We start from the raw sequence: 27,320 nt of genomic DNA, 5'->3' as shown, positions 1-27,320 counted from the left end.
CCCCGGGTTGTAGTAGTGAAACGGCGGGGGTTGTAGGTATTTGTACAGGTCGGTGATCAGTTTAGCGTCGGAGGTCCGAGTAGCCAACCACCTCTCATACGGTGTAATTGGACGGGCGGCGGTGGCACGCACCTGGGGCTGGAGGGCCCAATGCCGAACTTGCATGTAGCGCAATCTGTCCAGCTCCGTCAGGCCGAACTCCTGGCGGAGTTGCTGAAAAGGAACCACTCCTTCCGGGCCATAGATCTGGAAGAGTGCCCTGCAGCCCGCCTGCACCCAGTGGGAGAAAACCCCCGGCTCCATCCCTGGGGAGAAGTCCGGGTTGCCCGCAATGGGAGTGAGCGGCGAAGGGAAGGTGGTAAGGCCCCGGGCCTCACAGACCGCGTCCCACACACGCAGGGGGACCCGTGTAACAAAGGAAGCGTAAAGATTAGGGGGGCGATGCGCGCGGCGCAGGAATGGAACCTCTTGTAAGGTGCGGCCCGCCACTGCCTGGTCTTGGAAGAGCCAATGTTTGTCGGACTCCCACCTGCTCCACTCCACCAGATAGCGGAGCTGTGCCGCCTGAAAGTACTTACGGAGGTCCGGAATGCCGAGCCCCCCCGCTTCCGGAGCAAGCGTGGAGAGGACCCTCTTCATGCGTGGCCTGCGGCCCTGCCAGACAAAGCGGGAGATGTCAGCCTGCATTTGTCGTATCCAGCCCACCGGGGGTTGGAGCGGAAGGGCCCGGAAAAGATATAGCATCTGGGGCAACACCGTCATCTTGACCGCCGCGATTCGCCCCAGCCAGGACAGCAGGCCTTTGTTCCAGCGGCCAAGCTCGTCCTTGATCTTCCTGCCGAGGGAGGCATAATTGGCCGTAACCATCTCCGGTAATGTAGGCGCCAGCAGAATCCCCAGATACGGCACCGTGGACGAGGACCACTGCATGGGGAAGAGCCGCTGAAGATCCCTCCTGGTTTCCGCAGCCAGGGACACGTCTAATGCCATCGACTTGCTCATATTCATTTTGAAGCCGGCCACCCCCGCAAAGGCGTACAGCTCTCGGAGGCAAGCAGGCAGCGACCTCCTAGGGTCGTCCAAAGTCAGCAGGACATCATCCGCGTAGAGACTGACGGTGTGGACGTACTGGCCCATCCGGACCCCGACAGCATCCGGATTATTACGAATCCTCTGAGCAAACGGCTCCATGTAGAGGGCAAACAAGAGCGGCGAAAGAGGGCAGCCCTGCCGCGTGCCGCGCTCGATGGCAAAGCCACCGGAACTACACCCGTTGACCCGCACCGACGCTGAAGGATGCTTATAGCAGTTAAATACCATGGTGCGGAACTTATCGCCGATTCCCAGTTTCTTGAGGACCAGCTCAAGATACGGCCAGTGAACTCTGTCGAAGGCCTTCTCCGCATCCACGGACAGCAACATCCGCTCCCCCGAAATCCTTGAGGCCTTCTCCAGAACATGCGTCACCCTCTTGGTGTTGTCAACCGTCTGTCTGCCGGGCACAAAACCAGCCTGGTCCGCCTCCACCAGGTCGGGGAGGTGTGGACTCAGCCTGGACGCGAGAATCCCCGTGTACAACTTGAGGTCGACATTTAAAAGCGAGATGGGTCGGTACGAGCCGCAGAGGGCCCGGTCCTTCCCAGGTTTCGGGATTACCGCGACCGTCGCCCTCAGGAGATCCGGAGGGATGGCTCCCGGTTCGGAGAAAGAGTTAAAGAGCCGAGTAAGGACAGGGGCCACGGCCGTGCAAAAAGTCTTGTAAAATAGCGACGTGTACCCGTCCGGGCCCGGGGCCTTGCCATGTTTCAGCCGCGCGATAGCTGAAATCACTTCCTCAACATGGATGTCCCGCTCCAGGTGGTCAGCCTGAGCCGGATCCAGTACCGGGAGGGTCACCGACTCCAAATAGCCGTCGGCATCCCGTGGCGAGGAGGGCTCCTCAGCATACAGCGCCTCGTAGAAGCCGCGGAAAGACTCCGCTACCTCCGCGTCCCCGGAGACAACCCCCCCGTCCGCGCCCACCAATTCTTTCACAACGCTGCGCTGTTGCGCGACCCGGAGCCGGTGTGCTAGGAGCTTGCCACATCTGTCCCCCCCAGTGTAGTAGGCATGTTTCAAGCGTAGGGCAGCGTACTCCGCCCTGTCAAGATCCAGAGCCGACAGGAGCTTCCTCGCTGCCTTCAACTGCCTCCACACCCTCGGCGCCCCCGTGCGGCGGTGGACCTGCTCAAGCTCCCGGACTTGAGCTGTCAGCTCATCCCTCTTCAGTTGCCGCTCCTTATTCTCAGCTGCAGAGATAGAGATGAATTCCCCCCGGAGGACGGCCTTCAATGCCGCCCACTGTGTCGCCTGCGAGGTGTCAGTGTTGCTATTGTGGGTGAGATAGTCCTGTATGACCTCCCCGATGCGTTGCACCACCGACTTTTTGTGTAGAAGTGTATCCCGGAGGCGCCACACCCCCCGAGAGGGGGAGGCCGCCGGCCACTGGAAAACGCCGGTGACTGGGGAGTGGTCAGACAGGGTCAGGACCCCGATGTCCGCCGCCGTGGCAGCGGCACGCATCGGTCCACTCACCAGGAGGTAGTCCAGCCGTGAGTAGGTTCGGTGTGCGTGCGAGAAGTAAGAGTAGTCCCTATCCGTGGGGTGCATGGAGCGCCAGAGGTCGTGCAAATCCATTTCCGCAATCCGGGCCCTCCCAGCCTGGGACAGTTCCCCCGTCTGCGGGAAGCGCTGCGCCGATCTGTCCATCACAGAGTCAAAGACAATGTTGAGGTCACCCCCCAAGATAATGTGGCGGTCGGGGGAAGCAGTGACATCCACCAGCGCGGAATCTAGGAAGCGCTCTTGGTGATCGTTTGGGCTATAAACGGAGCCGACCGTAAATGCTATGCCTCCCAGGCGCATGCGATACGCAAGGAGCCTCCCCTTCTGTTCAGCACACTTATGCAACACCTCCCCCCGAAAGGAGCTCGCTAGGAGAATGGCTACCCCCGCCGTCTTGTTCGCTGCCGAGGAAAAGAACTGGGTAGGGAACTTAGCAGAACGCATCCTATGGCAATCTCGGGGCAATAAGTGTGTCTCCTGCAAAAGGCAAATGTCCGCCTGCGTCCCCTCCAGCAACGACAGGATCGCTCTGCGCTTCACCGGGTTGTTTAGACCCTGAACATTAAGGGTCACTACCTTTAGGCCCGGCATTCCTCGCGGGGGTCGGGAGCGCCATGCAATGGGCAGGGAATCAGCGGGTGGGGCGCGCGGGGCCGCAGCGCAGGACAAGCCAAAACAAAGCGGTCATAGACAACATCGGACGGGACCTTCCCAACCCCAAAACAACCCCCTCCCCCACCCAAAACACAACCCTGGCAACTAGCCACCCACAAACTCAAACACCCCATAGTCTCAGTCAAGCCCCAAAACGGGCAAGTCCGTAGAAAAGAGCGAAGTGGACGTCCAGCCACTCACCTCCAACCGCTCCCCCCCAACCCCCCCGCCCCGTACCAAGCATGTACAGAAGCTAAAGACATCTCCCCCCGGAGTGTGTGTTAGGCCGTCAAGGCCACGCTAGAGGAGCCGGTCGAGTCCCCGGCCGCCGCCCTCAGGGCGTCGGCCATGTCCGCTCTGATGGTAGGGGAGTCCGGGCGCCCCACATTGGTCGCCGAGCGCCGCCTCGTTGACCTCCGCCGGTCTCGTCTCTCCGAGGACCTCCACGACGGCGTAGCTCCCTCCTCCTCCGCCGCCGTGAGCCCCAGGACACCACAAATGTCTTGCAAGGAGCGTAGCTGGTGTAACACTCCGTTCCACCGAAAAATCAGGCGGAAGGGGTGACCCCAAGAGTACGGCGTCTCATGCTCGCGCAAAAAGTCAGTGGCAATCCTGAAGGACCTGCGTTTCTGCAGAGTGATGGCGGAGAGGTCCTGGTAAAGCGCCACCGGCCGATCCCGGAAAGTCAGGGGCTGTTTCCTGCGGGCTTCAGCCATGATGCGTTCCTTTAGTGGAAAGTCGGGCAGGAAGGCCAGAATGTCCGGTGGAGGTGCCGATGACTGGCGCTGCCGGCCAACCCTATGCGCCCTGTCAATGCTGATGGGAAAGTCCGCAGCTTCCCCCAGGATCTCTCGGAACAGGGCCCGCAGGTAGCTCCCCAGATCGGACCCCTCGTCCGCAGTCGGCACGCCACGCACTCGGATGTTGTTCCTCCGAGATCTGTTCTCAAGGTCCTCAGAGTGGGCCTGAAGCTCCACACACTGTTCCCGGAGGCGAAGAACGTCCTGCTGGAGGTGGACTATCTCCTCCGCTCGCTGTTGGCCCTCCGTCTCCACCGCTTCCACACGCTCGCCAAGGCCCTCCACCTCCCTGCGCACTTCTCGGACCTCGCTGGCCCCCTCCCGCTTCAGTGTCTGGAAGTCCTCCCTGAGGGAGCTAAACAGTTCCTCCATAAAGGCCCTCGTGACGGGTGGCTCCCCTCCAGTCACATCCGCCGGAGCCCGGGAGGGCCCCGGTGAGGCCCGCGTCCTGTCCCGCAAGTGCTGGGCCCTGCCAAGCATGTCCGGCAGGGTACGGTCCCCTTTCTTCGGGCCTCCTCTTCCAGACATCGCTAGCTCCGCAGTCGGGCACCGATCCAGGCGCCCCAGGGATGCTCAGCCGCCGGCTAGCACTCGACCTGGGTATCCCCCACGAGTGAAGTCGCTGCGTCACAGGTGACAAAATGGCGGCCCAGTCCGGTCACCGTCAGCTGCAAGAGCTTGTGTGAGACAACCAAGGGGGCCGCAGCGGAGGGGTCTCATCAGCACATCCCTCCGGTAGTCAGCCCAGCAGCAGCGGGGGTCGCTTGCATCCAGCAGCCAGGACTCCGGCGAAGGCTGCCACCACTGTTCCTTCGGGGACAAAATGGCGGCCGGGCGGAGCAGGCCAAAGCGACCAGGCCCGACGACACCACCGGGGCCCCCGAGGCACCCCACAGTAAAATAAGTTCCACCACCGGCCCCCGTCTGTCACGCACAGGGGCCCAGATGGTCCAACCCCATCAGGGAGTCCGCTGTACCTCGGCTAGGGGTTAGGGCCTCCGCAGTGCGAGGTGTCGCCGTCGCCAGTCTGAGTGCCGGGGCACCCGTCCCAAGCCTTCCACACCGTCGGGTCCCTTCCCGCAAGGCTCCTTCAGTCACCGTCGAACGGCGGGCCAGATCCCCTCCAGAGCGCAACTTTCAGCACCAGGCCCAGCCGAGGCGCCCGGACAGCTCTCCAATGCGCTCCGCCCCTCGGGCTCGCCGTCGTCGTTCCTTGATCTCGATCGAACTTTTGGGGGGGTTCCCCCGAGGCGATCCGAACCAAAACAGCACCAATGTGCTCCCCTGATGCTCCGCCACGCTCCTCTCCCGCGCTGAGCCTCAGCGGGGGGAGAAGAGCATAAGAAAAGGGCTCTAGCTTGGCCGGGCCGGAGGAGCTACGGGAGGAAGCGTCCGCTCACCCCGCCATCTTGGCCACGCCCCCTACTGATTGTATTTAATTAGTTTTGGTGTCACTTTATTTATTGAAATGTATGTAATTTTTCTATGTTAATTTGGGGATTGTTCTTATATTGTGTTTCTTCTTTATTACTGTTTGTGTGCTGCATAAATACTTTACACATTGCCTCTAAGTTAAGCCTGACTGCTTTTGTGCCAAGCTATCAGAGGATTAGGTACAGGTTAATTTAGTGACTTTTGTGGTTTAGCCTGAGAAAGATTGTGTTTATTGTTTAAGTGGGTCTACAACCCCTCTCAACCAATAACCAGGTTTCTCACACAGAGCGTTTGACTTTGCCTCCTTCTAGCATTCCTTCCCTCACCTTGGTCTTCACACACCAGAGGGAAGAGGATGTGTGAGCACAATCTCTCGCTACCTTCACTTTTCTCTCTTGTGTCTGCAGAGACACAACAGAAGCAAGATTCCCAGTGATCTGTTCTATGGCAGAATAAGAACAGTTGGGTAACAGGATGCCAGGAATCTATGTAACCATGGGAGGAAGAGGAGAAAGGTGACCAGAAGTGGAAGTAAGTAGGATACCCTGTAGGATGCAATCAGATTTCTTAAGGAGGGCATGACAGTGAAGGTTGAGGTAGATTTTAGGAGGTCAGCTAGAATGCACGAGGCTTAAATATGGTAGATGATTTATTGCTGCACAACGTAGTCCTCACTTCTGACTGAAGGGATGCTTGTCCTGGGCTCATTGTTAAGAGACACTTGACCTCACACTGCCTTGGACTGCCTACTTCCTGAGAGAACTAAACTGGGTGGACACACCGTTTTTCAGCAGCCAATCATCTACTTCATCGAGACTGGGTCCCCCAGAGCCCTGAGCCCGTACTTCATCTAATATACCTATGAAAATCCTTTTTTTGTAAACTATTTTCTGCTTATGTACTTTAACAGCCCTTAGAAGAAACTTTGATCATATGCCTTTAATCATAGTTTCCAGTTGGACAGTATAATCAAATATAATCATTCCAGTAGAAAGTGTTTTGCTTTTTAATTTCAGTGGGCTCTTGTTAATAAATCATTAGACTTCACATAATTTCCTTTGTCAAAACTTTGTTTTGAACTGTAGTTGCCTTGTGTATCTAGCTAATTTAAGCTTTAAGGTCAGTTACCAGAAGGAGAATAAATGACACGTGAATTATATTATAGCTTAGCTGAATCTATGAATGTCTGAACCTGAATGTTTTGGAATCTCTATTCTGCATCTTAGGATCTTCATTGAAAGCGATACATTTTAAATAGATTCCTTGCAGCATGTATGGACCCCAGAACATGTAATGCACAAACTGGTTTACAAATAAGTGGCAGAGCCCAGCATGTCCAATGATACTGATCACCTTGTAAAGTCTGTCACAGGCAGAAATGTGTCCTTGAAATTGTACTATTCCAAAATAAAACACTTCTTTCAAAAATACATTGCAGCAGTCTAAAACAGTCTGCCTTGAGGAAAAACATAAAATACTGTCATGTGCCTTCAAAAAGTCTAGAAGCGTTCAACATGTGAGTGCTTTGTAACATCTGTTGCCTTTCAGAGGAACTCCTTTTTTTCTAGTTTTTAACATATTGTTCTGCAGTTTTTTTGTGCCAGGCTTTGTTTTAAGGAGACAGCAACTCTATTTAAAGTCTTTATTTGCTTTGAAACAATTGAAGGCTTTCTCTAGCTTTTTAAGCCTATTTTTCTAGTCAGAATGCCCTATTAATAAAATGTCCTTCATGTGGATTGAAAAGAGCAGCAACTGGCTCCTTCCAGTTTTGTGTGATGTACCTCCCAGCCTCTTATTCCTCTAGTGAATGTGCGTTTATTCCATATTATCTAAGAGGACTCTCAAATACAGAGTGGAGTTAGACTGAGGGAAAAATTGGAAGACGTTAGGGATGGGGTGGATGGCAAAAAGAAGGACATGGACTCCAGAGAATTACTTGCTTCCACTGAGAAACAGTCTTGGCTTCAAAGGCCTTTTGTTAAAGGAGTTCCAAGGCGATGTGGTCAAGTAAGGAAGAAAAACAAAGACATCACAGTTTGTGCCACTCCTAATATTGGCTAATCCTGATCGCCATCAAAGGTCTCAATGTCAGCGAAGGGTATGGGCTTCACCTGTTCAATGTTTAAGGAGGAAACAGGATCAATGGTTAAACAGCATTGGCACTCAAAATCAGGAAAATCGACGTTGAAACGTTCTTGCCACTCGAAGGCATTAACTCACCAACAAGGAAAGTTTTGGCATTTTGGTATTTGACCTCAGAACACCTTTTGAAGTCTCATAGATCAGCATCAACATTTTCAGAAATTCCACACTCTTCAGTGGAGGGAATAACACAGAAGAAAATGTTGCACTTATCACCTTCCCCAGGAAGCCCTTCCTCACCTTAAGAGTGTCTATCAATTCCAATAGCTAAAGAGGATCTAATTCAAACTCCTCTGATGCCTCTTAATTCTCCACCTCTCAGTGGCGGCTCCTCCGCAAAGGCAGAGGAGCGTTGCCTCACTGCTAATGCAGCAGTGCACAAAATAAAAATAAAATTATAATAAAATAACGTTAATATCATTTTATTTTTCTTTGCGGAGCTCAGAACCAGGTGGGGGCGGGGCTGGGCTCTGTGACGCCAAACAGAGTGAGGAGTGGTTTGCACTCCTCTATGTGCAAATGACAGTTTGTCCGGCCCTTTAGAGACATGTGGCAGTGCAGCGGCGAAGGAAAAGGTAAGTTACTGTTTTTAGGTTCATTTATGTTTTTTGTAATCCCCCCGCCTCACCACCCCCGCTCCGAGGCAGTCACTCCTGCCACCTCTTACATCAGCGCTCATGTTTTACAGGCCAACATCAATGTAGAAAAAGGCCTTCTTTTCCAGCTCAACAGAAATATAAGCCAGTAGAGGCACCTCACCTCTCTCTGCAGCCTCCCTATGATCTGGAGGAAGATCATTCCCTGCTATAGCATAACTCCAAAAGAGCGCCATCTCTATCTACAGACAGATTCCTGGATGGTTGAGACACTAATTCTTCCTACACATCCATAACAGGTTCAACATCAAGGATTTCACTGGTGGATGACATCATCACCTTTCAGGAGGATTTAGCAAGGTGTACATTCGTTTTGAAGCCTTTCATTTTTAGTATCAGTCATTATCGAGATCCTGCAGCCCAGAACAACTCCCAGACCTCAGTTCTCTCTAGTGGCAGGACTTTTGGAGATGGTTTAAGAGAAGATCTTCTGTCTTCTCATTACATAACCGCTTATTTTGTTCACTAAATAAAAGTCTACATTTCCTGGACAGCGCCCAGATTTCCTGCGTCTTGAGCTGAAACCACTTTTGGCTCTAGTTACCACTGTTCAGAACAGGCATGCATTGCACTGGGACATCAGCCCATCTTGACATGGAAAACAAGATGATCAATGTTGTAGGAAATAAGTTATGCAGCACTCCTTTCACAAATCTCAAAGCTGATAGTGCTCAGCACACTTAGGGAACTGCAATAAATTGCTGTCGGAGTCAGTTCATATCAATCAATCAATCAAGAGGGATTTGTATAGCACTGCTTTTTATCCGTGAGGGTATCCAGGCACTTGCTGCTGAGCTCAGTCAAAAAGCCAGGTCTTAAGCCCCTTCCTGAATATAGTGATTTGAGGGTACAGTGCGGAGGTCGAAGGGGAGGGTGTTCCAGGCTTTTGCGGTGAGATGGGAGAAGGATCTTCCTCCTGTGTGGCTGCGGTATGTGAGGGAACTCTGCGAGGTGTACGGAACAGAGGTTCCTAGGTGGTTGGTGGAGAGGCGGGCAGTGGTTCAGGTATGCGGGTCCTAAGTGGGGAAGGGCTTTGTAGGCATGGGTCAGGAGCTTGAAGTGGCATCTTTTCTGAACTAGAAGCCAGTGAGGGTCCTTAAGCTGCTGGGTGATTTGGGTTCTCCTTGGCAGGTTGAGGATCAGTCTGGCCACTGTATTCTGAATCGATTGAAGTCTTAGCATGAGGCTAGAGGTGGTGCCTGCATAGAGTGTGTTGCTGTAGTCTAGCCGGCTGGTGATGAGGACCTGTGGCACAGTCTTCCTGGTGCTGATGAATAGCTACTTGAAGATCTTGCAGAGCATATGAAGCGTGAGCTAGCAGGCTGAGGTGACAGCATTGACCTGTTGTTTCATGGATAGTTCACTGTTGAGGATGATGCAGATTTTGCAGGCTTGGTCTTTAGGCGTGGGGGTGGGTCTGAGTTCTGCAGGCCACCGGGAGTCATCCCAAGGGGCGGTGTGTTTGCTGAAGATGAGGTCTTACTTCTTGTCTATGTTTAGCTTGAGGCAGTTGTCCCTCATCCAGGCAGAGACACTTTTCATGCAATTGTGGAAGGTAATCTTCATCTTGGTGGGGTCAGCTGGGAGAGATAGGATGAGCGTAGGAGATTATGTTAATGTCATGCTATATGACACAGTCTGCAAGTGGTGACATGTAGATGTTGAAGGATGTTGGGCTGAGGGATAAGCCTTGAGGAACGTCACATATGTTGTGCTTGGCTTGCGATGTGGAAGGTGGTAGTCGACTCTCTGGGCGCGTCCATTGAGGAAGGATGCAATCCATCTGAGTGTGTTATCTGTGATGCCATCATGGTGTAGTCGTTTGAGTGTGTGATGGGAGATGGTGTTGAAGGCTGCAGAGAGGTCAAGTAGGATCAGGGCTGCAGATTCTCCTCTGTCTAGTAGGGTGCGGATGGCATCTTTTGCAGTGATCAGAGCTGTCTCAGTGCTGTGATTAGTTCTGTAACCTGATTGTGAGTGGTCTAGTAGTTTGTTCTTCTCCAGGTGTTTGGTGAGTTGGAGGTTGATGGCATTCTCCAGGACTTTGGCGGGGAACAGGAGTAGCGAGATGGGCCGGTAGTTCTGGAGCTCACTGGAGTCTGCTGATTGTTTCTTGAGGAGTGGTCTGACCTCTGCGTGTTTCCATGAATCAGGGAAGGTGGCTGTGGTTATTGAGGCATTGAGGATGGTGGTGCGATGGTGGCTGATTTAGTCTTTTTCGAGATTGAAGAGTTGGTGGGTGCAGGGCTCAGTGGGTTCTCCCGAATTGATGGTATTCATCAGACTGATAGTGTACAGAGTAGTGAGTTGTTCCCATGCAGTGAGTTGGTGGTTGGCAGACGTTGTCAATCTGTGGCTGAGGAGGTTGGAGGTTAGGGGCTGAAGTTTTTATAGATGTTTGCTAACTTGTTGTGAAAGTGGTCAGCAAGGGAGTCGCAAAGTTCCTTTCATGCAGGAATAATGTTTTCTGTGCCTGACGGACAGGTGAACTCCTTGATGATGGTGAAGAGTTCCTTGGCTTGGTTGGTGCTCCTGTCAATTTGACAGTTTGGGCCACTTTTATTTGCAGCTTTGATCTGTCAGTGGTAATTGTTAAGGGCTCATTTGAGGGTGGCTCTGTCTGTAAGATTACTGCTGGTGCACCATCTTCTTTCAAGTTGTTTGCACCTGCATTTAGACATGTGGAGTTCAAGGGTGTACCAGCTGGCTTGCTTGGAGGGTCTGTGTGTTTTGGCTGGTCTGGTGGGGGCATCTCGGTCTGTGGCAATGGTGAACCAGTTGTTGAAGTTCTGTACTGCCTGGTTAACGTTGGTAGTGTCTTTGGGTTGTGTGATGCAGAGGGTGTCAATCCATCAGATGAGCTCCACAAGGAGTCACAGCAGGATTTTTTGAGGTTGTTCAGGAATGAGTTCTATGGTCCAATTATGTGATAATTGCAGTTATGAACTCAGCAGAGCTTGCAATATCTGGTCTTTGCCACTCTATAATTTTGAGGTAGGTGTCATGGTACAAACTCACATCTGTGAATCCTGATGCTTTCTAACAGTCTTAACTATGCTATTCTCAGTGTTCACACTATTTAGACAACATACTAAAGAGGAAATACTTTGAAAGTAATTGGCTTAGAGAAGCATACTTTAATAAAACACTACTGACATGAGAACACCCATCGTTATGGAGTGTTCAGTACCTTTATTGATCATACAGATCTTACCAACAGCAACACCAGCAACAAAGGTACTCATGCAAGCACAGGTGCTGCTCTAAATCCAAGTCTAACAGCCAAACTCAGTCTGCCAACTCATTGGGATAGTTGTCATTCAACTCCATTCAGTGACTCCTAAGTGCCAATACCCTTTGTACTCCACTCTGGTGGGCGGAGTTCTAAATGTAAATAAATTTGATACTTGTATAGCGCACTACTCACCCGCAAGGGTCTCAAGGGGCTTGTACGAATACCGCTGTGGAACCCATCCTGGCTTTCCCTGTGAGGCGTCCACTCCTGGGCACCCCCAAGGTGGAGGCCAGGCATCCTTAGCGTTGTGGGGGCCGTTGTGGAGATTAAGCAAGCTATTGCCCAGAGTTGCAGAGTGGGACTCCATGATTGGAATAGGCACCGAGGCGAGAATTATCAGGTCCGTGGAATTTTTTAGCCCAAGACCCGCCGAGGCGGGGAATTGAACCCTGGTCCCGGGCTAGACCTCTGCATCAGTGTCTGCCGCTCTAATCATTGAGCCACATGTTCTAGTAGTCAACATCTAGAAGAGTTGCAAAATATTACTAGTGGCAAGTGGGTGCTGACTGTTCAAGATGTATACTCTTAGTTTCAGAGACCTTCGGACTGCTGCACCACTGACGTTGTAAACACAAGAACTAACTAGTGTCATTCAAGCCACACTTAAAAAACGTTTCACCTAATGCTCCTTACAGAGCTGTACCAAAGCCACTGGGGCTTCCTGTTTCCTTTTTCTCTTATGACCGAGTGTTGCAGTTTATGGGGATCTGCTTGCTGCTTTTTTCTAATATTTGACCTTCATTGAAGAAAAAATTGTTACATGTAATTCTAGTTCTGAAATGTAGCGATTTTAATTGAAGTCATAAACAACCCCCCTTCTTGGCTGTTGTCTCGGCCATATGAGATAAAGGACAGAAAGCTTAGTTCTCAGTACAACTCTGACACAACCATAAACAACGTCCTCTAGTCCTCTTAAAAGCATAGTATAATTTGTTTTACTGTTCTAATGCTAAGCCTATCTAACTTCCTTTCTCTCTCATGGAAGATAGATTTAAGCATCAGTTTCGACTGGAATTTTATTCTGAGAAAGTGTTTTTATTTTGGAATAGTGACATTTCCAGCAGAAATCTGTCCTTTGATGGGCTCTGGAAGGTGTTTCATAGCATTGGATAATCTGGACTCAGTACCTTATTTATTAAGATTAAGTGCCCCAAGGTCCCCACGTGCAACTGGGAATCATTCTAATGTTTATGTCTATCAATGAAGATTCTACAATGCAAAAAACTCGTAGTCCTGGTTCTGCATCGTCGTGATCTTGACTGAAGTCCCAAACGACCCTTCCGCCTCCTCAGCTGTTGGCTTAGACGTCTGGGATAAAATGAAAGCTTAGTTCTCTCTGCAGCTTTACATTTATTTAAGAAAAACAGCTCTTCTAATGCTAAGCCTACCAGGCTTCCTTTTTTTCCTCATGTTAGACAAATGTAGATAAGATATTATATTAATGCGTTGTCTTGTATTTTTGCAAAAGGGTATTTATTTTTGAATAGCGATATTTTCTGTGAAATTTGGCCTTAGGCCATAGTCCATAGTGTTGGTATGCTTGTATCATCACCTTATTTATAAAAAACAAAAGTACATGTATTAAATGTTCTGGTGGACTCATTCTAACGCTTATGAATTCAACAAAGGTTACTATAGTGCAGAACCTAGGCTACATGTAAGTAATCATTTCTTACAATGCATTAAGTATGATCTTTACATTGTGACATCCTGAAGTACTCTAACTGGATCCAAAGTGAAAGAGTTCCTACAAGCAGCCTCCACTGGCTTAGATATGTCATTCTGCTGGTGGTTGTGCACCAACATTTAGCCAGCTGACTATGGTGCTGGGATGCATTACTGTTGGCTTGGAAGGCTCTGAGCTAATCCAGGAGTAGCTTGACTCAAGCAATTGCCTGTGTGCTATTGAAGCTAGGTCAGTGAGAACTTTATCATTGGACAAATAAAAAGCTTATCTTGGAGTTTTGCGTAGTTCTTGCTCACTCAAAATAAATTCTGAAATGAATTGCCGACAATACAATGAATAACCCGTTAGACACTGAAAACTCCTCTTTACTCTTGTAAAGACCCTGAAATCTTTGCTGGCGTAGAAATGATGAGTTTAAAAAAGACTTGTTCTCAGACCCAAGCAGATGTTTGGTCTTGTACAGCACTGTACTGAATATGCGTGCCTCTTCTTTCAGTTTGACACATAATTGTGAGTTTAACCTGAAATGTTGTTTGTAAGAATCTTCTGCATGCTTCCTTCTGAGAACAACTGAAAGCATAGTAATTACTTGGATACTGATTACAGTGATTACATGGTAGCATGTAGACCTAACTGTACTGTTTCCATCTGAAAAATATTTCAAACAGTTGATTAGCTTCCAAATAGTCTATGGAATCCTAACATGTTCTCGTTTCTTATTTCTTCCTTCTCAATATGATGTTAGAGAACAATGTCTTGTGAAGCGTGCTCTCTCTCTACTATTAACCACTAATATCTTACTGTGCTGCGAACTATGTTTTTTCTTTCCTTAATACTAGTTAAGAAGATGCCCTTTTTTTAAAAAGGCGCATCGTTGACCTAAATGCGTTTCATACAAAGGAGTTGTATGTAGGCTGTTCAAAAGACATTGCACACTAATATTCAAAGCTGTGCCTTGAATAAAGTCATTTGAGATGTAAAACACTTCTTTATGTTGGATAAGCTAACCACCAACACGCGTTCATTTCCAGACCACGTTGCCTCTTTGGTGAATAGGAGCCCGTTCCCTAACAAGAGACATTTGGGAAGATTTACGACAGTTACTGATGTGGGCGGCAAGCACTTTATCAGATGAACATCTACTTTTAGTAGGCACAAAATAAATTTCTGTGTATGACCACTTCACGTTGCTGGGTGCTAGAAATGTAAAAGTAACCCCCTCCGCTTGAACCATACCTCTAATCACACAGAGCGCATGAAATAGCAAACCCAACTTTCCATAGAAGAGTTCCAGTCACCCTTTCATCCTTCTTCCATCCATCTTCCCGTACATCCTTACACCATTGCATCTATTCATCCAGTCATCTGTTCATCCCTTCACCTTTCCATCCATCCATCCTTTCACCCATCAATATGCCTTTCTATCCATCCATTCATTCTTTCACTTTACCTTCCTCCATGATCTAACCGCAATCCTCTGCTGATGACGTCAGATATTACATCACTGTATTTAGACACCTATTTACCCATGTCTTCTTCCATTAATCTTTAGCTATACATATATTACAAATATTTATTTTTCAGAAAGACACATATGTAATCAGTGATGTAATATCTGACGTCATCAGCAAAGGATTGCGGTCGCGTGAGTTATAGTTGCCTGCACTAACTATAACGGGGGAATTTCATTGGTTTTTTACGAGGGAAATGTCCAGCTAACTATAACATGTGTGAAACCTATGGTTTTTAAGTGAATTTGAAAGGTTTTTTAAATGCTAATTCCTAACTATAACGTGTGTGAAACCTATGGTTTTTTAAGTGATATATATATATATATATATATATATATATATATATATATATATTATGGAAAATAAAAGAAATTGCGCCAGAAACCTGGGTCTGTGCCTCGGCGCCTCCTTCGGGGATTCATGCAACGGGTATTTCAAGATATATATATGTATACACTATATACACACACACACACACACACACACACACACACACACACACATGTGTATATTTTTCTATATATGTGTGTGTATATATACAAATACATTTGTGTGTGTCTGTATATATATGTATATATATATATATATATATATGTATATATATATATTACATTACAGAGTGGCGGTATGCACTCTGTAGTTATAGTTAGGGTGACCCGAGATTGGGATTTTTTAGATTGTAGTCGGCCCTTAATAACTTTTCATCAGTTTGACAAATGCCTGTGCAACTTTGCAGACTTGCTGCCCCCATTTCATTGTCTGAGTACTGAAGGTTTTGCACGTTTGGTGGTCAAGGGAGTGCAAAGCAAAAAGGAAAGTCCCAAAATGGGCATAAAATACAATGCATTTTACATAGGCTTTTGTATTTCGTGTAGCACAAAAGCCGCCAGTGGGATTTTTATGAAGTTTGGCAGGATTATATATTATGATGCACAGATGATTCTATCTGGTACAGCAGGTAAGTAGGGTATTTTTTAAGTTTTACATCTTTTAAACTTAGTGATATCTGTGGCCACGTTAGTACCGCAGTATTACCGTCATTAGCTGATTGGCTAATGACTGCCTTCAGAAAAGTTAAAAGCAGCCAAGTTGTTTTCAGCTCGAGTTTCCCTGTGTTCTGTGATACTCCTTTCAATCTCAGTAAGTATTATGTTTGGTATTTTTCCCATACGTATTACCAGTGTTACCAGGTAGGAAAAGTCATTCTATGTGAGGAGTTGGCCTAACGGCTAGGGTGGTCGACCTTGAATCTGGGGAACTAGGTTTGAGTCTCGGCAATGACGTTGAACATCCAGTGATTCTTGGCAAATCACTTAATCTCCCCGTGCCTAACCAAAAATGAATGTGTGTCCTCATGTAACTGGTGCTATGTAAAGTGCTCTGATACCCGATTCAGGTCAAGTTCGCACTGTATAAAACTCTGCAAAAATAATAATTAAAAAAAAAATATATATATATATATATATATATATATATATATATTCAATCCAAAATGCCCTCAAGCTTTGGGAGGTCACTCGACAGAGCTTTGCCATACGGCTCCACGATGCTGCCTGCTAAATGCTCCTTGTAATTTTATGCTTGCCAACGCGTTTCAAGGTTAAAGAACCCCTTCTTCATGGGCTGCCACAAAAGCCATCTGAGCCTCGCATTCGTTTCAAAACACCGCTTTTATTGAAATCTCAGCCCCTCAGTGGGCGTGTGCTCAGTGCAAGATTTTGATGCATGCTGGAACAGAAAGTTCATGATGCGAGTGATTTTGTCAGCTTAAGTAAGTTCAAATGTTCTTTTGTTATATTCAGGCTTCTTTTGATCCTATAGTAGGTTACGGACCACAAAGCAGGCTTAATTAGCATTTAAAGCGCTGTGCTGAATTGTCTCGATAGTGCGAAACAACGGCCTCACCATGCTGGAATTTGTGTTCCTTTTCCAGCCGGTGATGGTGCTCCTCCCCACGACCAGGCTGCCGTGTAAAATATTCAATCCAAAATGCCCTCAAGCTTTGGGAGGTCACTCGACAGAGCTTTGCCATACGGCTCCACGATGCTGCCTGCTAAATGCTCCTTGTAATTTTATGCTTGCCAACGCGTTTCAAGGTTAAAGAACCCCTTCTTCATGGGCTGCCACAAAAGCCATCTGAGCCTCGCATTCGTTTCAAAACACCGCTTTTATTGAAATCTCAGCCCCTCAGTGGGCGTGTGCTCAGTGCAAGATTTTGATGCATGCTGGAACAGAAAGTTCATGATGCGAGTGATTTTGTCAGCTTAAGTAAGTTCAAATGTTCTTTTGTTATATTCAGGCTTCTTTTGATCCTATAGTAGGTTACGGACCACAAAGCAGGCTTAATTAGCATTTAAAGCGCTGTGCTGAATTGTCTCGATAGTGCGAAACAACGGCCTCACCATGCTGGAATTTGTGTTCCTTTTCCAGCCGGTGATGGTGCTCCTCCCCACGACCAGGCTGCCGTGTAAAATATTCAATCCAAAATGCCCTCAAGCTTTGGGAGGTCACTCGACAGAGCTTTGCCATACGGCTCCACGATGCTGCCTGCTAAATGCTCCTTGTAATTTTATGCTTGCCAACGCGTTTCAAGGTTAAAGAACCCCTTCTTCATGGGCTGCCACAAAAGCCATCTGAGCCTCGCATTCGTTTCAAAACACCGCTTTTATTGAAATCTCAGCCCCTCAGTGGGCGTGTGCTCAGTGCAAGATTTTGATGCATGCTGGAACAGAAAGTTCATGATGCGAGTGATTTTGTCAGCTTAAGTAAGTTCAAATGTTCTTTTGTTATATTCAGGCTTCTTTTGATCCTATAGTAGGTTACGGACCACAAAGCAGGCTTAATTAGCATTTAAAGCGCTGTGCTGAATTGTCTCGATAGTGCGAAACAACGGCCTCACCATGCTGGAATTTGTGTTCCTTTTCCAGCCGGTGATGGTGCTCCTCCCCACGACCAGGCTGCCGTGTAAAATATTCAATCCAAAATGCCCTCAAGCTTTGGGAGGTCACTCGACAGAGCTTTGCCATACGGCTCCACGATGCTGCCTGCTAAATGCTCGTGGAGCCGTATGGCAAAGCTCTGTCGAGTGACCTCCCAAAGCTTGAGGGCATTTTGGATTGAATATTTTACACGGCAGCCTGGTCGTGGGGAGGAGCACCATCACCGGCTGGAAAAGGAACACAAATTCCAGCATGGTGAGGCCGTTGTTTCGCACTATCGAGACAATTCAGCACAGCGCTTTAAATGCTAATTAAGCCTGCTTTGTGGTCCGTAACCTACTATAGGATCAAAAGAAGCCTGAATATAACAAAAGAACATTTGAACTTACTTAAGCTGACAAAATCACTCGCATCATGAACTTTCTGTTCCAGCATGCATCAAAATCTTGCACTGAGCACACGCCCACTGAGGGGCTGAGATTTCAATAAAGGCGGTGTTTTGAAACGAATGCGAGGCTCAGATGGCTTTTGTGGCAGCCCATGAAGAAGGGGTTCTTTAACCTTGAAACGCGTTGGCAAGCATAAAATTACAAGGAGCATTTAGCAGGCAGCATCGTGGAGCCGTATGGCAAAGCTCTGTCGAGTGACCTCCCAAAGCTTGAGGGCATTTTGGATTGAATATTTTACACGGCAGCCTGGTCGTGGGGAGGAGCACCATCACCGGCTGGAAAAGGAACACAAATTCCAGCATGGTGAGGCCGTTGTTTCGCACTATCGAGACAATTCAGCACAGCGCTTTAAATGCTAATTAAGCCTGCTTTGTGGTCCGTAACCTACTATAGGATCAAAAGAAGCCTGAATATAACAAAAGAACATTTGAACTTACTTAAACTGACAAAATCACTCGCATCATGAACTTTCTGTTCCAGCATGCATCAAAATCTTGCACTGAGCACACGCCCACTGAGGGGCTGAGATTTCAATAAAAGCGGTGTTTTGAAACGAATGCGAGGCTCAGATGGCTTTTGTGGCAGCCCATGAAGAAGGGGTTCTTTAACCTTGAAACGCGTTGGCAAGCATAAAATTACAAGGAGCATTTAGCAGGCAGCATCGTGGAGCCGTATGGCAAAGCTCTGTCGAGTGACCTCCCAAAGCTTGAGGGCATTTTGGATTGAATATATATATATATATATATATATTATTATTATTTTTTGATTTTTTTAAATTTGTAGTACTTCAGTCCTACTGCGGCACCCTAAAACGCCCCAAAAATTAAAGAAAATTAAATGCACTATACAATAGCATATTTTATAAATATAGTATGCTAAGGTGTATTTTCAATTTATTACATATCTAAATATGAACAGAAAAGTGTACAGAGTAGCGCGTTAATTAGTTAAAATTACTGCACTACCTAAAAAAATACGCATTTCACCATACACTGCTATAGTAATTTATAGAAATTGAAAAACAAAAATGTTAGCCTTACACAATATTTTTAGGAATCTGAGGTACTACTGCTCTACTCCATATTGTTTGAAAAAAATGTAAAAACATATAAATATTTTGCTCTACCTATTACCAATTTACTAAAGTGGTAATATTTAAGGGAAAAATATCAACCCTAATACTGACCTACATCAAAAAATGTAATGCAGAACAATGGCTAAGTGTATCTAAAAACAAAATAAGTACCTTTAACGTTAGTAAATCCAAGGATTAATCAATCAGCTCATGATTTGTGATCACTATGTACCATGGTAGTTTCGCGAAATACCCCCACATTTCGGTAAAAGACCACAACAACAGATATTACTAAGTTTAAATACCTTAAACCGTATAAAATAGTTGCACTACTTGCCTGCACTACCCAAAATAATCATCTACGCACCATAATATGTAATACTGCAAAATCCAAATTACATTTTTGCGCTACACAAGCTTCAAGAGTGTATGTAAAATGAATCGCATTTAAGCACGTTTTGGCACCCCCCATTTTCTGTGCACCCCCCTTGACTAACTCCTACAAACCTTTACCCCTCCGACATTGAAACAGGTGCAACAAGTCTGCAAAATTTGATGGACATTTGTGAAATGGGTGCAAAGTTATTAAGAGACAAAATTCTTGAAAATCAAAAGGCAATAATGTATACAAATTTATAAACAAAAAAGTTAACCCACCGTAGGTGCTTGCTAATGGACGGGTGTTATTTGCAAGTTGATTTTCAATACATTCTTCCAGCCGGTTAAGATTTTTGGCAGGTAGCATTATCTTGATGCTAAGTCATGCAAGGTGTTTCACTGAGGGTGTAATATCGCTCTTGATACTATCTTGTATGGTACTTTGGGGCAGAGTTTTCAGCTCCATTTATCCATGTGCATTTACAAAGTATACATACGTGTACTTGATATGTGTTTACACATGCTAAGTTAAGATTCTGCTACATGTCATGAAAAGAAAGTTGTCTATTTTAGTAGTTTTTTAAATCTTCTCTTCTCTGTAGGTTAGATTCGGATCTATATGTTTGCGTGGAATGCGGTGATGTATATCTGGACATAATTGTTCAATTTGTATGACAGATTCATATCTGTTAACTGTTATCTTTCCGTTTCAACAGATACTGTACATTACGTGTACCTTCGGGAGGCCAATTTGGTTAAACTATGTTCCTATGTCGAGGATGGGCTATGATGCTCATCTGACTTGATAACACTTGGATAGATATTCCCGACCTTGTAATGAATGGTTTATTCATCTTGGTGTTAATGGGAATGAGATTTGGAAGTCCTTCTTTTCTGGAGTTATAAGGACAGTCTTTCTTCAGATATTTCTTTATTGCTATAGAGAATGCTGGCTGCATTGCGTTTGTTTTGCCTTTGGCCATTTTGGTCCAAGGGTTCACTTACTCTTTGGGGGTAAATACTGTTGTCTGACTGTTGTCAGTTGTATTTCAACAGGATGTTATCCTTTTACTCTTGAGGCTTTGATTTTTGTGTGTAACACTAAAGAGGGGGGACAGGGTGTGTATTAGAAAAAGCTAGGTCCAGTACCGTTACTCCCAAGAACTACCATTTTTATCACTGTGGGTAACTGTTCCTAAAAGTTGAGGTAAGTGACTGATTTGGTCACAAAGGTAGAGGAAAGTAGAAGAGAGGGAAAGGGAAAAGTCTCTATAAATGGTATCCCTTGTGGATGCAGGTGGGGGAATTTCTGCTTTGAATTTTAATGCCCTCACACACCCTTGCGAGTGTCATCCTTCATCATCGGGCGTTGCTCCTCGTGGGGGTGGCACTGCTGTCACGGGCCCCGCGAGAGGGCTCTTTGTCTTTTCAGGAGACGCCGCAGTTGTGCATGCGGGTGTGTGGGCCTAAAAGGGTGTGTGATGGTGCCTTAAAATTACCCACCTGTACCGTAGGGATAATTTATTCGTGGGTCCGGGAGGTAAGGGTAAAAGAATTATACAGGGGCGTGGAGGCACCTCTATTAATAAATAGCATAGAGGTCGGGTAATACTCCGCTGCTCCTAGTGCCCGTGGGTGATCGTGCGGCGTCTCCTGAAAAGATCTCTGACAAAGAGCCCTCTCGCGGTGTACGTGGGGGACAGCAGCGCCACCCACATGAGGAGCAACTCCTGATTTGAATGCTAGTTTGCAGAGACACAAGATTACAGCATACAACAGAGATAGGGAGTTGCTGATCATGAAGAGTAGAATAGGGGGTATATGGGCAGAGCTGGATACGTTTACTCTCCATGACTATAGACTGAATCTGCATACGGATGGAGAAAAACCAGACAAACTTTTAGGCTGGCTGCTTATGAGGGAGACTCCCACACCTATTATACTGCCGCTCACCACAGAGAATGTTTTAGCGGTGAAAAAAAATATAGCTATTAGTAATTACCTTAGGGGATATCTGGCAGAGGTATACAGGAGACCACCACAGACTCGGGAGTTGTCTTCTCAAAGTTTTCTAGTGGGAGTAGAGGTCCCTAGACTTTGTGGGGAGAGGAGGTTAGATTTGGCGGCAGACATTACATAAGAAGAAATACGCACAGTTACCCTCTGCATAGCATACAACAAGGTTCCAGGGGCAGGTGGTTTGCCATCTGAGCTCTACCATGCCTATGTTTCATTGCTCTATAATCACCTATTGAAGGTTTCTAAAGAGGCCAGAGGCTTTGGCAGGCTGCCGCATTCCCTGAGGGAGGCTGTGGTGGTCATGCTGCTAAAACTGGACAGAGATCCTTTGTTACCTGGATCCTACCAGCCTTTGTCTCTGATGAACATGGATGTAAATGTGCTAGGTAGTGCAAAAAAATGATTTGCTCCTTTGGTCCAGGAGGATCAGTGTGGAATCATATCTACTAGAAGTACCCTCATGAATATTAGACATCTAACCCCAAGTCATGCATATGATCTGGGCCTCTGTTATGGATGCTGTGTTTGTGGCCATGTGTACTGAAAAGGACTTGATATACTAGATTGGTGAAGCATGGAGGCGGTTGTCCGGAAGATGGGATTTGGTTGGGTTTCCTTGCTCCACTCCAGTCTCACTGCTCATTATCAATTGGGTGGTTACAACTCTGATAGTTGGAATGTGGAGAGTTGGACTAGACAAGGAATGCCCCTGTACCCTTCTTATTTGCACTGGCCAAGGAACCACTAGCTATTCATCTGCCTGAAGTGTTAATTGCCTGGGGCATTTGAATGGGGGACTCCACACGTAGAGTGTACCTTTACGCAGATGATGCCCTACTCTATCTGCAACAGTCTCTAATTTCGATTGCGAAGTTGCTGGAGGAGCTTCAGATATTTGGTGAGGCCTTGAGATTATACCGTAACAGGGGCAAATCATTAATCTTTCTGTTGACTGGACTGGAAGGAGTTAGATTGACTTCCTGAGATAGGATTGCACTAGTACATATATAAGTTCCGATATTTTGGGATTCAGGTAGCACACACAGATGAGGAACTACTCACTCATAACATAGGTAGGGTGTTGATGGGCCGCCAGGCCTCTATACTTTTTTGGGTTTCTCTGTTGCTGTCCACGGCAGAGAGGGTGGTGGTGGCAAAAAAGTTTTATTCCACTGGTGAGCTTATTCAACTTACAAAACTCCATGTGTCCGGTACACCGGACTGGAAATCAAAATCAGTCCTGGCGTAGATGTTGAAACCAGCCCCACTCTGCAGCCGGCCAATATTAGAATGGGGCAGTGGAATCTAACAGCCTTTACCGGCATCCTGCTAGAAAATGCCAGAATGCAGAATGGCCCGTCTGCCGTGGTCTGTCACAATTCCCCTGGAGGAATTGAGGAATCCTTTGTGAATTACAAGGTAGCCTGAGAGTTTATACTCTAAAGGTTCCTGGAAACGTTGGGGAGTAGATCCCCGAGTACTTCTAGTGAATCATTTACATGATGCCCATTGCCCATTCTATGCGTTTCCCCTATAGAATGTATTTTTGACCACGTGGGACATGGATAAGCAAATGTCAGTGGGGAATCATAGTATTGAGAACATCCTCGGCTTCTGCTCTTCGTAGATGCTTGAAACATATTGAACATATTCTGTGAAATGCAAACATGGTTAACTACTAAAGATGTGATATGAGATCCAAACTAAATGAAGTTCAAGCATCGTTCCAGCTCATCGGCTATTGTTTTTCTATTTCAGCATCCGGAGAGATATACTTCCCCTAGTGAAATCCCTCTGTCAGGATGTTGAGTATGAAGTGCGGTCGTGCATGTGCCGGCAACTGGAATACATAGCACAAGGAATAGGGTAAGTAGCCTCTTAAAGTGATTAAACTGAAAAATATGTAATGTGTGAAAAAAAACCTATGTTTGCATTTGCGTACCTGTAAAGCAATTCAGTACTCCATCTTATGAACGAATCATATCTGAAATAGTGTCTGCTATACATATCTAGAGTATTATGCATGCTGTTATTTTATTTGATGTGAGGTGTTCTACTTGTTAAACCCACATAATCTAAGTAGATTTAGATTTTACATCTTTGTTTCCACCGTTTAACTTTATACCATTTAGAGTTAACATTATCGGAGTGTTGAAAGTTAAAATACAGGTATTCAAGGTTTTGATAGATTTCATTAGACTAAAACATATACTGAGGTGGTGAAATGCCTTAGCAGCATTTATTTTCTAAACCAAAGCTGCGTGTGCCAAGAGATTCTAAAGATGTCAATGGTAGGGTGATAGATATATTTAAGGGAGGCGCTTTTCACTTATGCATATTAACCAATACCAAGTTAATTAAATGCTGGTTTATGTGGGTATTTTAGCTATGCAATCACAAAGACAATAGTTCTAGTTTTTTACTTTATGACAAGTTTGTGTATGATTTTGTGGAAAGATGAGTGAATGTGAAAATGGACGGATCAATCAATGGGTGCATAACTAACTGCACGGATGTAGGAATGTGTGGATAATTGGGTAAGATTGGGTACATAGATGTCTACATGGCAGGTGGTCTATTCTACCGGACATGGCTGAAAAACGAAGGACTGGAATGAGCCTGAGAACAATTAAAGCATTATTTACATCACTCTGTTGTTAGTTGCATACTACCGGGAGTGGTCATTATTTATTGCACAGTGTAATTCAAACTCATACAGCAAGAGGGGAAGAGTTTTGATTGGAAACTGACATTGTTTTGTTGTGTCATACTGTGGTATGTTTTGCTATTGGTTTAATGTATTTAATATTATTATGTTTATCCCGCAGAAAAGGCTATTTCAACACGCCGAGGGGAAGTTTTTATCAAGGAGCATACCAGGACCTGTATGATACAGACAGTGCATTTTCTTTGATTGGGCTGAGCGCACCTTTTGAAAAGTGCGCCCGTCGCAATCAAGCAAAATGCACTGTATTAGCATGAATGCGCTGCCCCCTGGGCAGCCACGAACTCGCGATAATCTGGGGGAAGCGCATTCCTGTGAAAAACAGAGTGTTTGCTTTGAAGCCGCTATGTGTTTCTACAGTGCAGGCAGAAACCCGCCTCCACTTTGAAGGGTGGACAGAGATCCCCTTGCAGGCAGGTGCAATGAGTGACTGCACCCGCCTGCATGGGGATGTCTGGGGGTTATGGGTCCCCCTTACCCCTACTAGAGGGCTGCAATGATGGGGCTCAATGACAGTGCACCACCTTTTAGGTGCTGAGAGCTTCTTTGCCTTTGTGCCCGCGTCTGTAATACAGAGCGAGTGCAGAGGCAAAGGGATTCCCTCATTTGCAATGAGTATGCCCTGATGCAAATGAGGGAACGCCCTATGACGATAGCGTTGGTGCTTTATTTGCGCCAATGCTATCAGTATTACAGAAGAGCCCACACAATTGTCTGTGTCCCTTCTATCACACCAAAAGTGCCCCCGGGCGCGCAAAGCTGGCACAAACATTTATTGCGCCCCTGGGACCCTTTATTAATACGACCCTGATGGCATATGATGATGGGCTTTTGGTAGTATGATGGTCGGTGTGTTGGAGTATGATTGTGGTTCTGTGTGCATACAATTTATGTGCAGGAGTGTCACAGTGACTGAGTTAGAGTATGATGGTGGCTCTGTGTGCATATAATGGTAGATGTGTGGGTGTATGATAGTTGGGGTAACACAATATGATGAGTAAATGTGTGTGAGTATGGCTGGGTTAATGATGAGTGGAGGCATATGATGGTATTGGAAGTGTTGCCATATTATAGTGAGTATGTGGGTGTCTGATAGGTGTGTTATCTTCTGATTGTGCGTGTGATGATTGGTGTGTGGGCATTTGGTGGTGGGTGTTTTCGTTTAGAATGGTGAGTGTATGATACTGGATGTACAGGTGTATAAAGGTGGTTGCATGGCCATATGTTGGTGGCTGTGTGAGTAAATGACTGTGTGTTTGGGCATATGACAGTTGCTCTGAGGGAGTATAATGGCGGGTGTGTAGCCATATGATGGCGGATGTCTAATGGAAAGCATGTTGGTTTTGTATAGTTTGTTTGTGGACAGTTAATTGATTGTGGATATATTGACATATGATGAGACTGTGGTTTCCCACCTGTCACTTTTACTTTCTCTGGTCCCCTGCCCTTGTCCTTCTCTCTGTCCTTGCCCATCTCTTGATCCTTGTCCCACTTGGCCCCCATCCCTCTGTTCCTTTGTCTCAGTCCCTCAGCATTTGTCATTAGTCCATGTACCTATGCCCCTCAGTCTGCTTTACTGCCTAATGGTTTGGTGTCTCTCTTTTTTCCCTGTCTCCCTCTTTGTCCTTCACCCTCGCTCTGCCCATGTCCCTCAGTGTTTGTACCCATTTTTCCTCCCATCTCCCTCTGAGCCTTACCATGTTCCTCTCTCTGTTTTCCATGACCCTTTCTTTCCAGCCAATCTTTTCCTCTTCCCTCTCTCCCTGTCACTTATCTTTTGCCCCTCTCTATTTCTGCCTGTCTCTCTGTCCCTATCCCTCTGCATGTCCCCACAGCTCCTGTCCCTCTCTCTGTGTCGCTGTCTCTTTTTTTCTCTTTCTTTAATTTAGTCCCTATGTCTTGGTTCCTCTGTGCCTCTTTCTCCCTCTCTCACCGTCTTTTTTCTGACTCTCTGCATGTGTCCCTGTCCCTGTCCCTCTGTCACTGTTTCTCTCTATCCCAATATTCCCCTCTGTTGTTGGCAAAGGGTAAGAGTGTGGTTATGGCTTTGTTTCTCTCCCTTGTGTTTTTCAAGTGCTAGAGGCGATTTTTATCTCCGATATCTCCCAATATTCACAAACATTGCTAGGAATTCAAATGACATGTAGTGGGGAGCAGCTTTTTTACACCCCTCCACTTTTGCCTAAGGTTTGGGGGTGTTGTACAATTATCCCCTCTCTCTATGCAAAGATAGCAGGACAATATGATGCAACCAAACACCTTTCCAAAGGATGGGGGATTGTCTAATTTTATATCTATGTGTGTGGTATTTGTACAGTGCAAATGAACAGGCAGTGGAGTGCTGTACACGGTCATCTCCAAAGATGCAATAGGAGACTGTGTGTGCAGGGAAGTGATGGACTCTGGGGGTCTGTGCTAGTTACTGCATAACAATGTATTGCTTTTTAAAGAGTTATGTCTTCAGTTCTTTTCTAAATTTGGAGGGCCTTGAGGAGGGTGGTCCTACTGATGGAACTGCTGTTTCCAGCTGCTAGATGTGAAAATAGAGAAGGTCGGTTCTCTAATTTTTCTTAACTCCCCTTCTTCATCTCCACTCTGATGTTATCTTCAATGTGGGTGGGCCAAATGGCATCAGAAATGGAGAGCTGTCAGTGAGCTCCCAGCCAAGGTAGTTGGTTGTGCTGGTAATTATGGCTTTATAGAACATGCAGCTAGCTTTAAAGTTTGCATGTGCCAGCAAACAGAGCCAGTGGAGTTCCATCATGGTGAGGTGAGGTCATAGTTCTTTTCACCCCTTTGATGAGGCATGCTATGGTGTTTTGGATGCCCATAAGGAGGTCTGTGTGGAGTGTGTTAGCCAGAGGCTCAAGATGTTTCCGCCATCCAGCTACGAGAGAGTGCAAGAGCAGTTTTGAAACTTCTTTCTGTAAGTCACAGTTTAACTTTCTTTAG

At 46.5% G+C, this 27,320-nt stretch overlaps 1 protein-coding gene across 1 annotated transcript in view; it reads left to right on the top strand.

The window, feature by feature from the left end:
* PPP4R4 (protein phosphatase 4 regulatory subunit 4) overlaps positions 1–27,320 on the top strand; it is a 2,085,322-nt gene that overhangs the window by 626,962 nt on the left and 1,431,040 nt on the right. The window contains exon 7 of the mRNA XM_085626471.1: positions 23,402–23,509. Coding sequence (XP_085482597.1) covers positions 23,402–23,509 — 108 coding nt within the window. The remainder of the gene's footprint in view (positions 1–23,401; positions 23,510–27,320) is intronic.

The sequence above is a fragment of the Triturus cristatus genome, chromosome 9, assembly GCF_964204655.1.
Source record: "Triturus cristatus chromosome 9, aTriCri1.1, whole genome shotgun sequence".
Lineage (NCBI taxonomy): Eukaryota > Metazoa > Chordata > Amphibia > Caudata > Salamandridae > Triturus > Triturus cristatus.
This window is presented reverse-complemented; position numbering and strand designations above follow the sequence as displayed.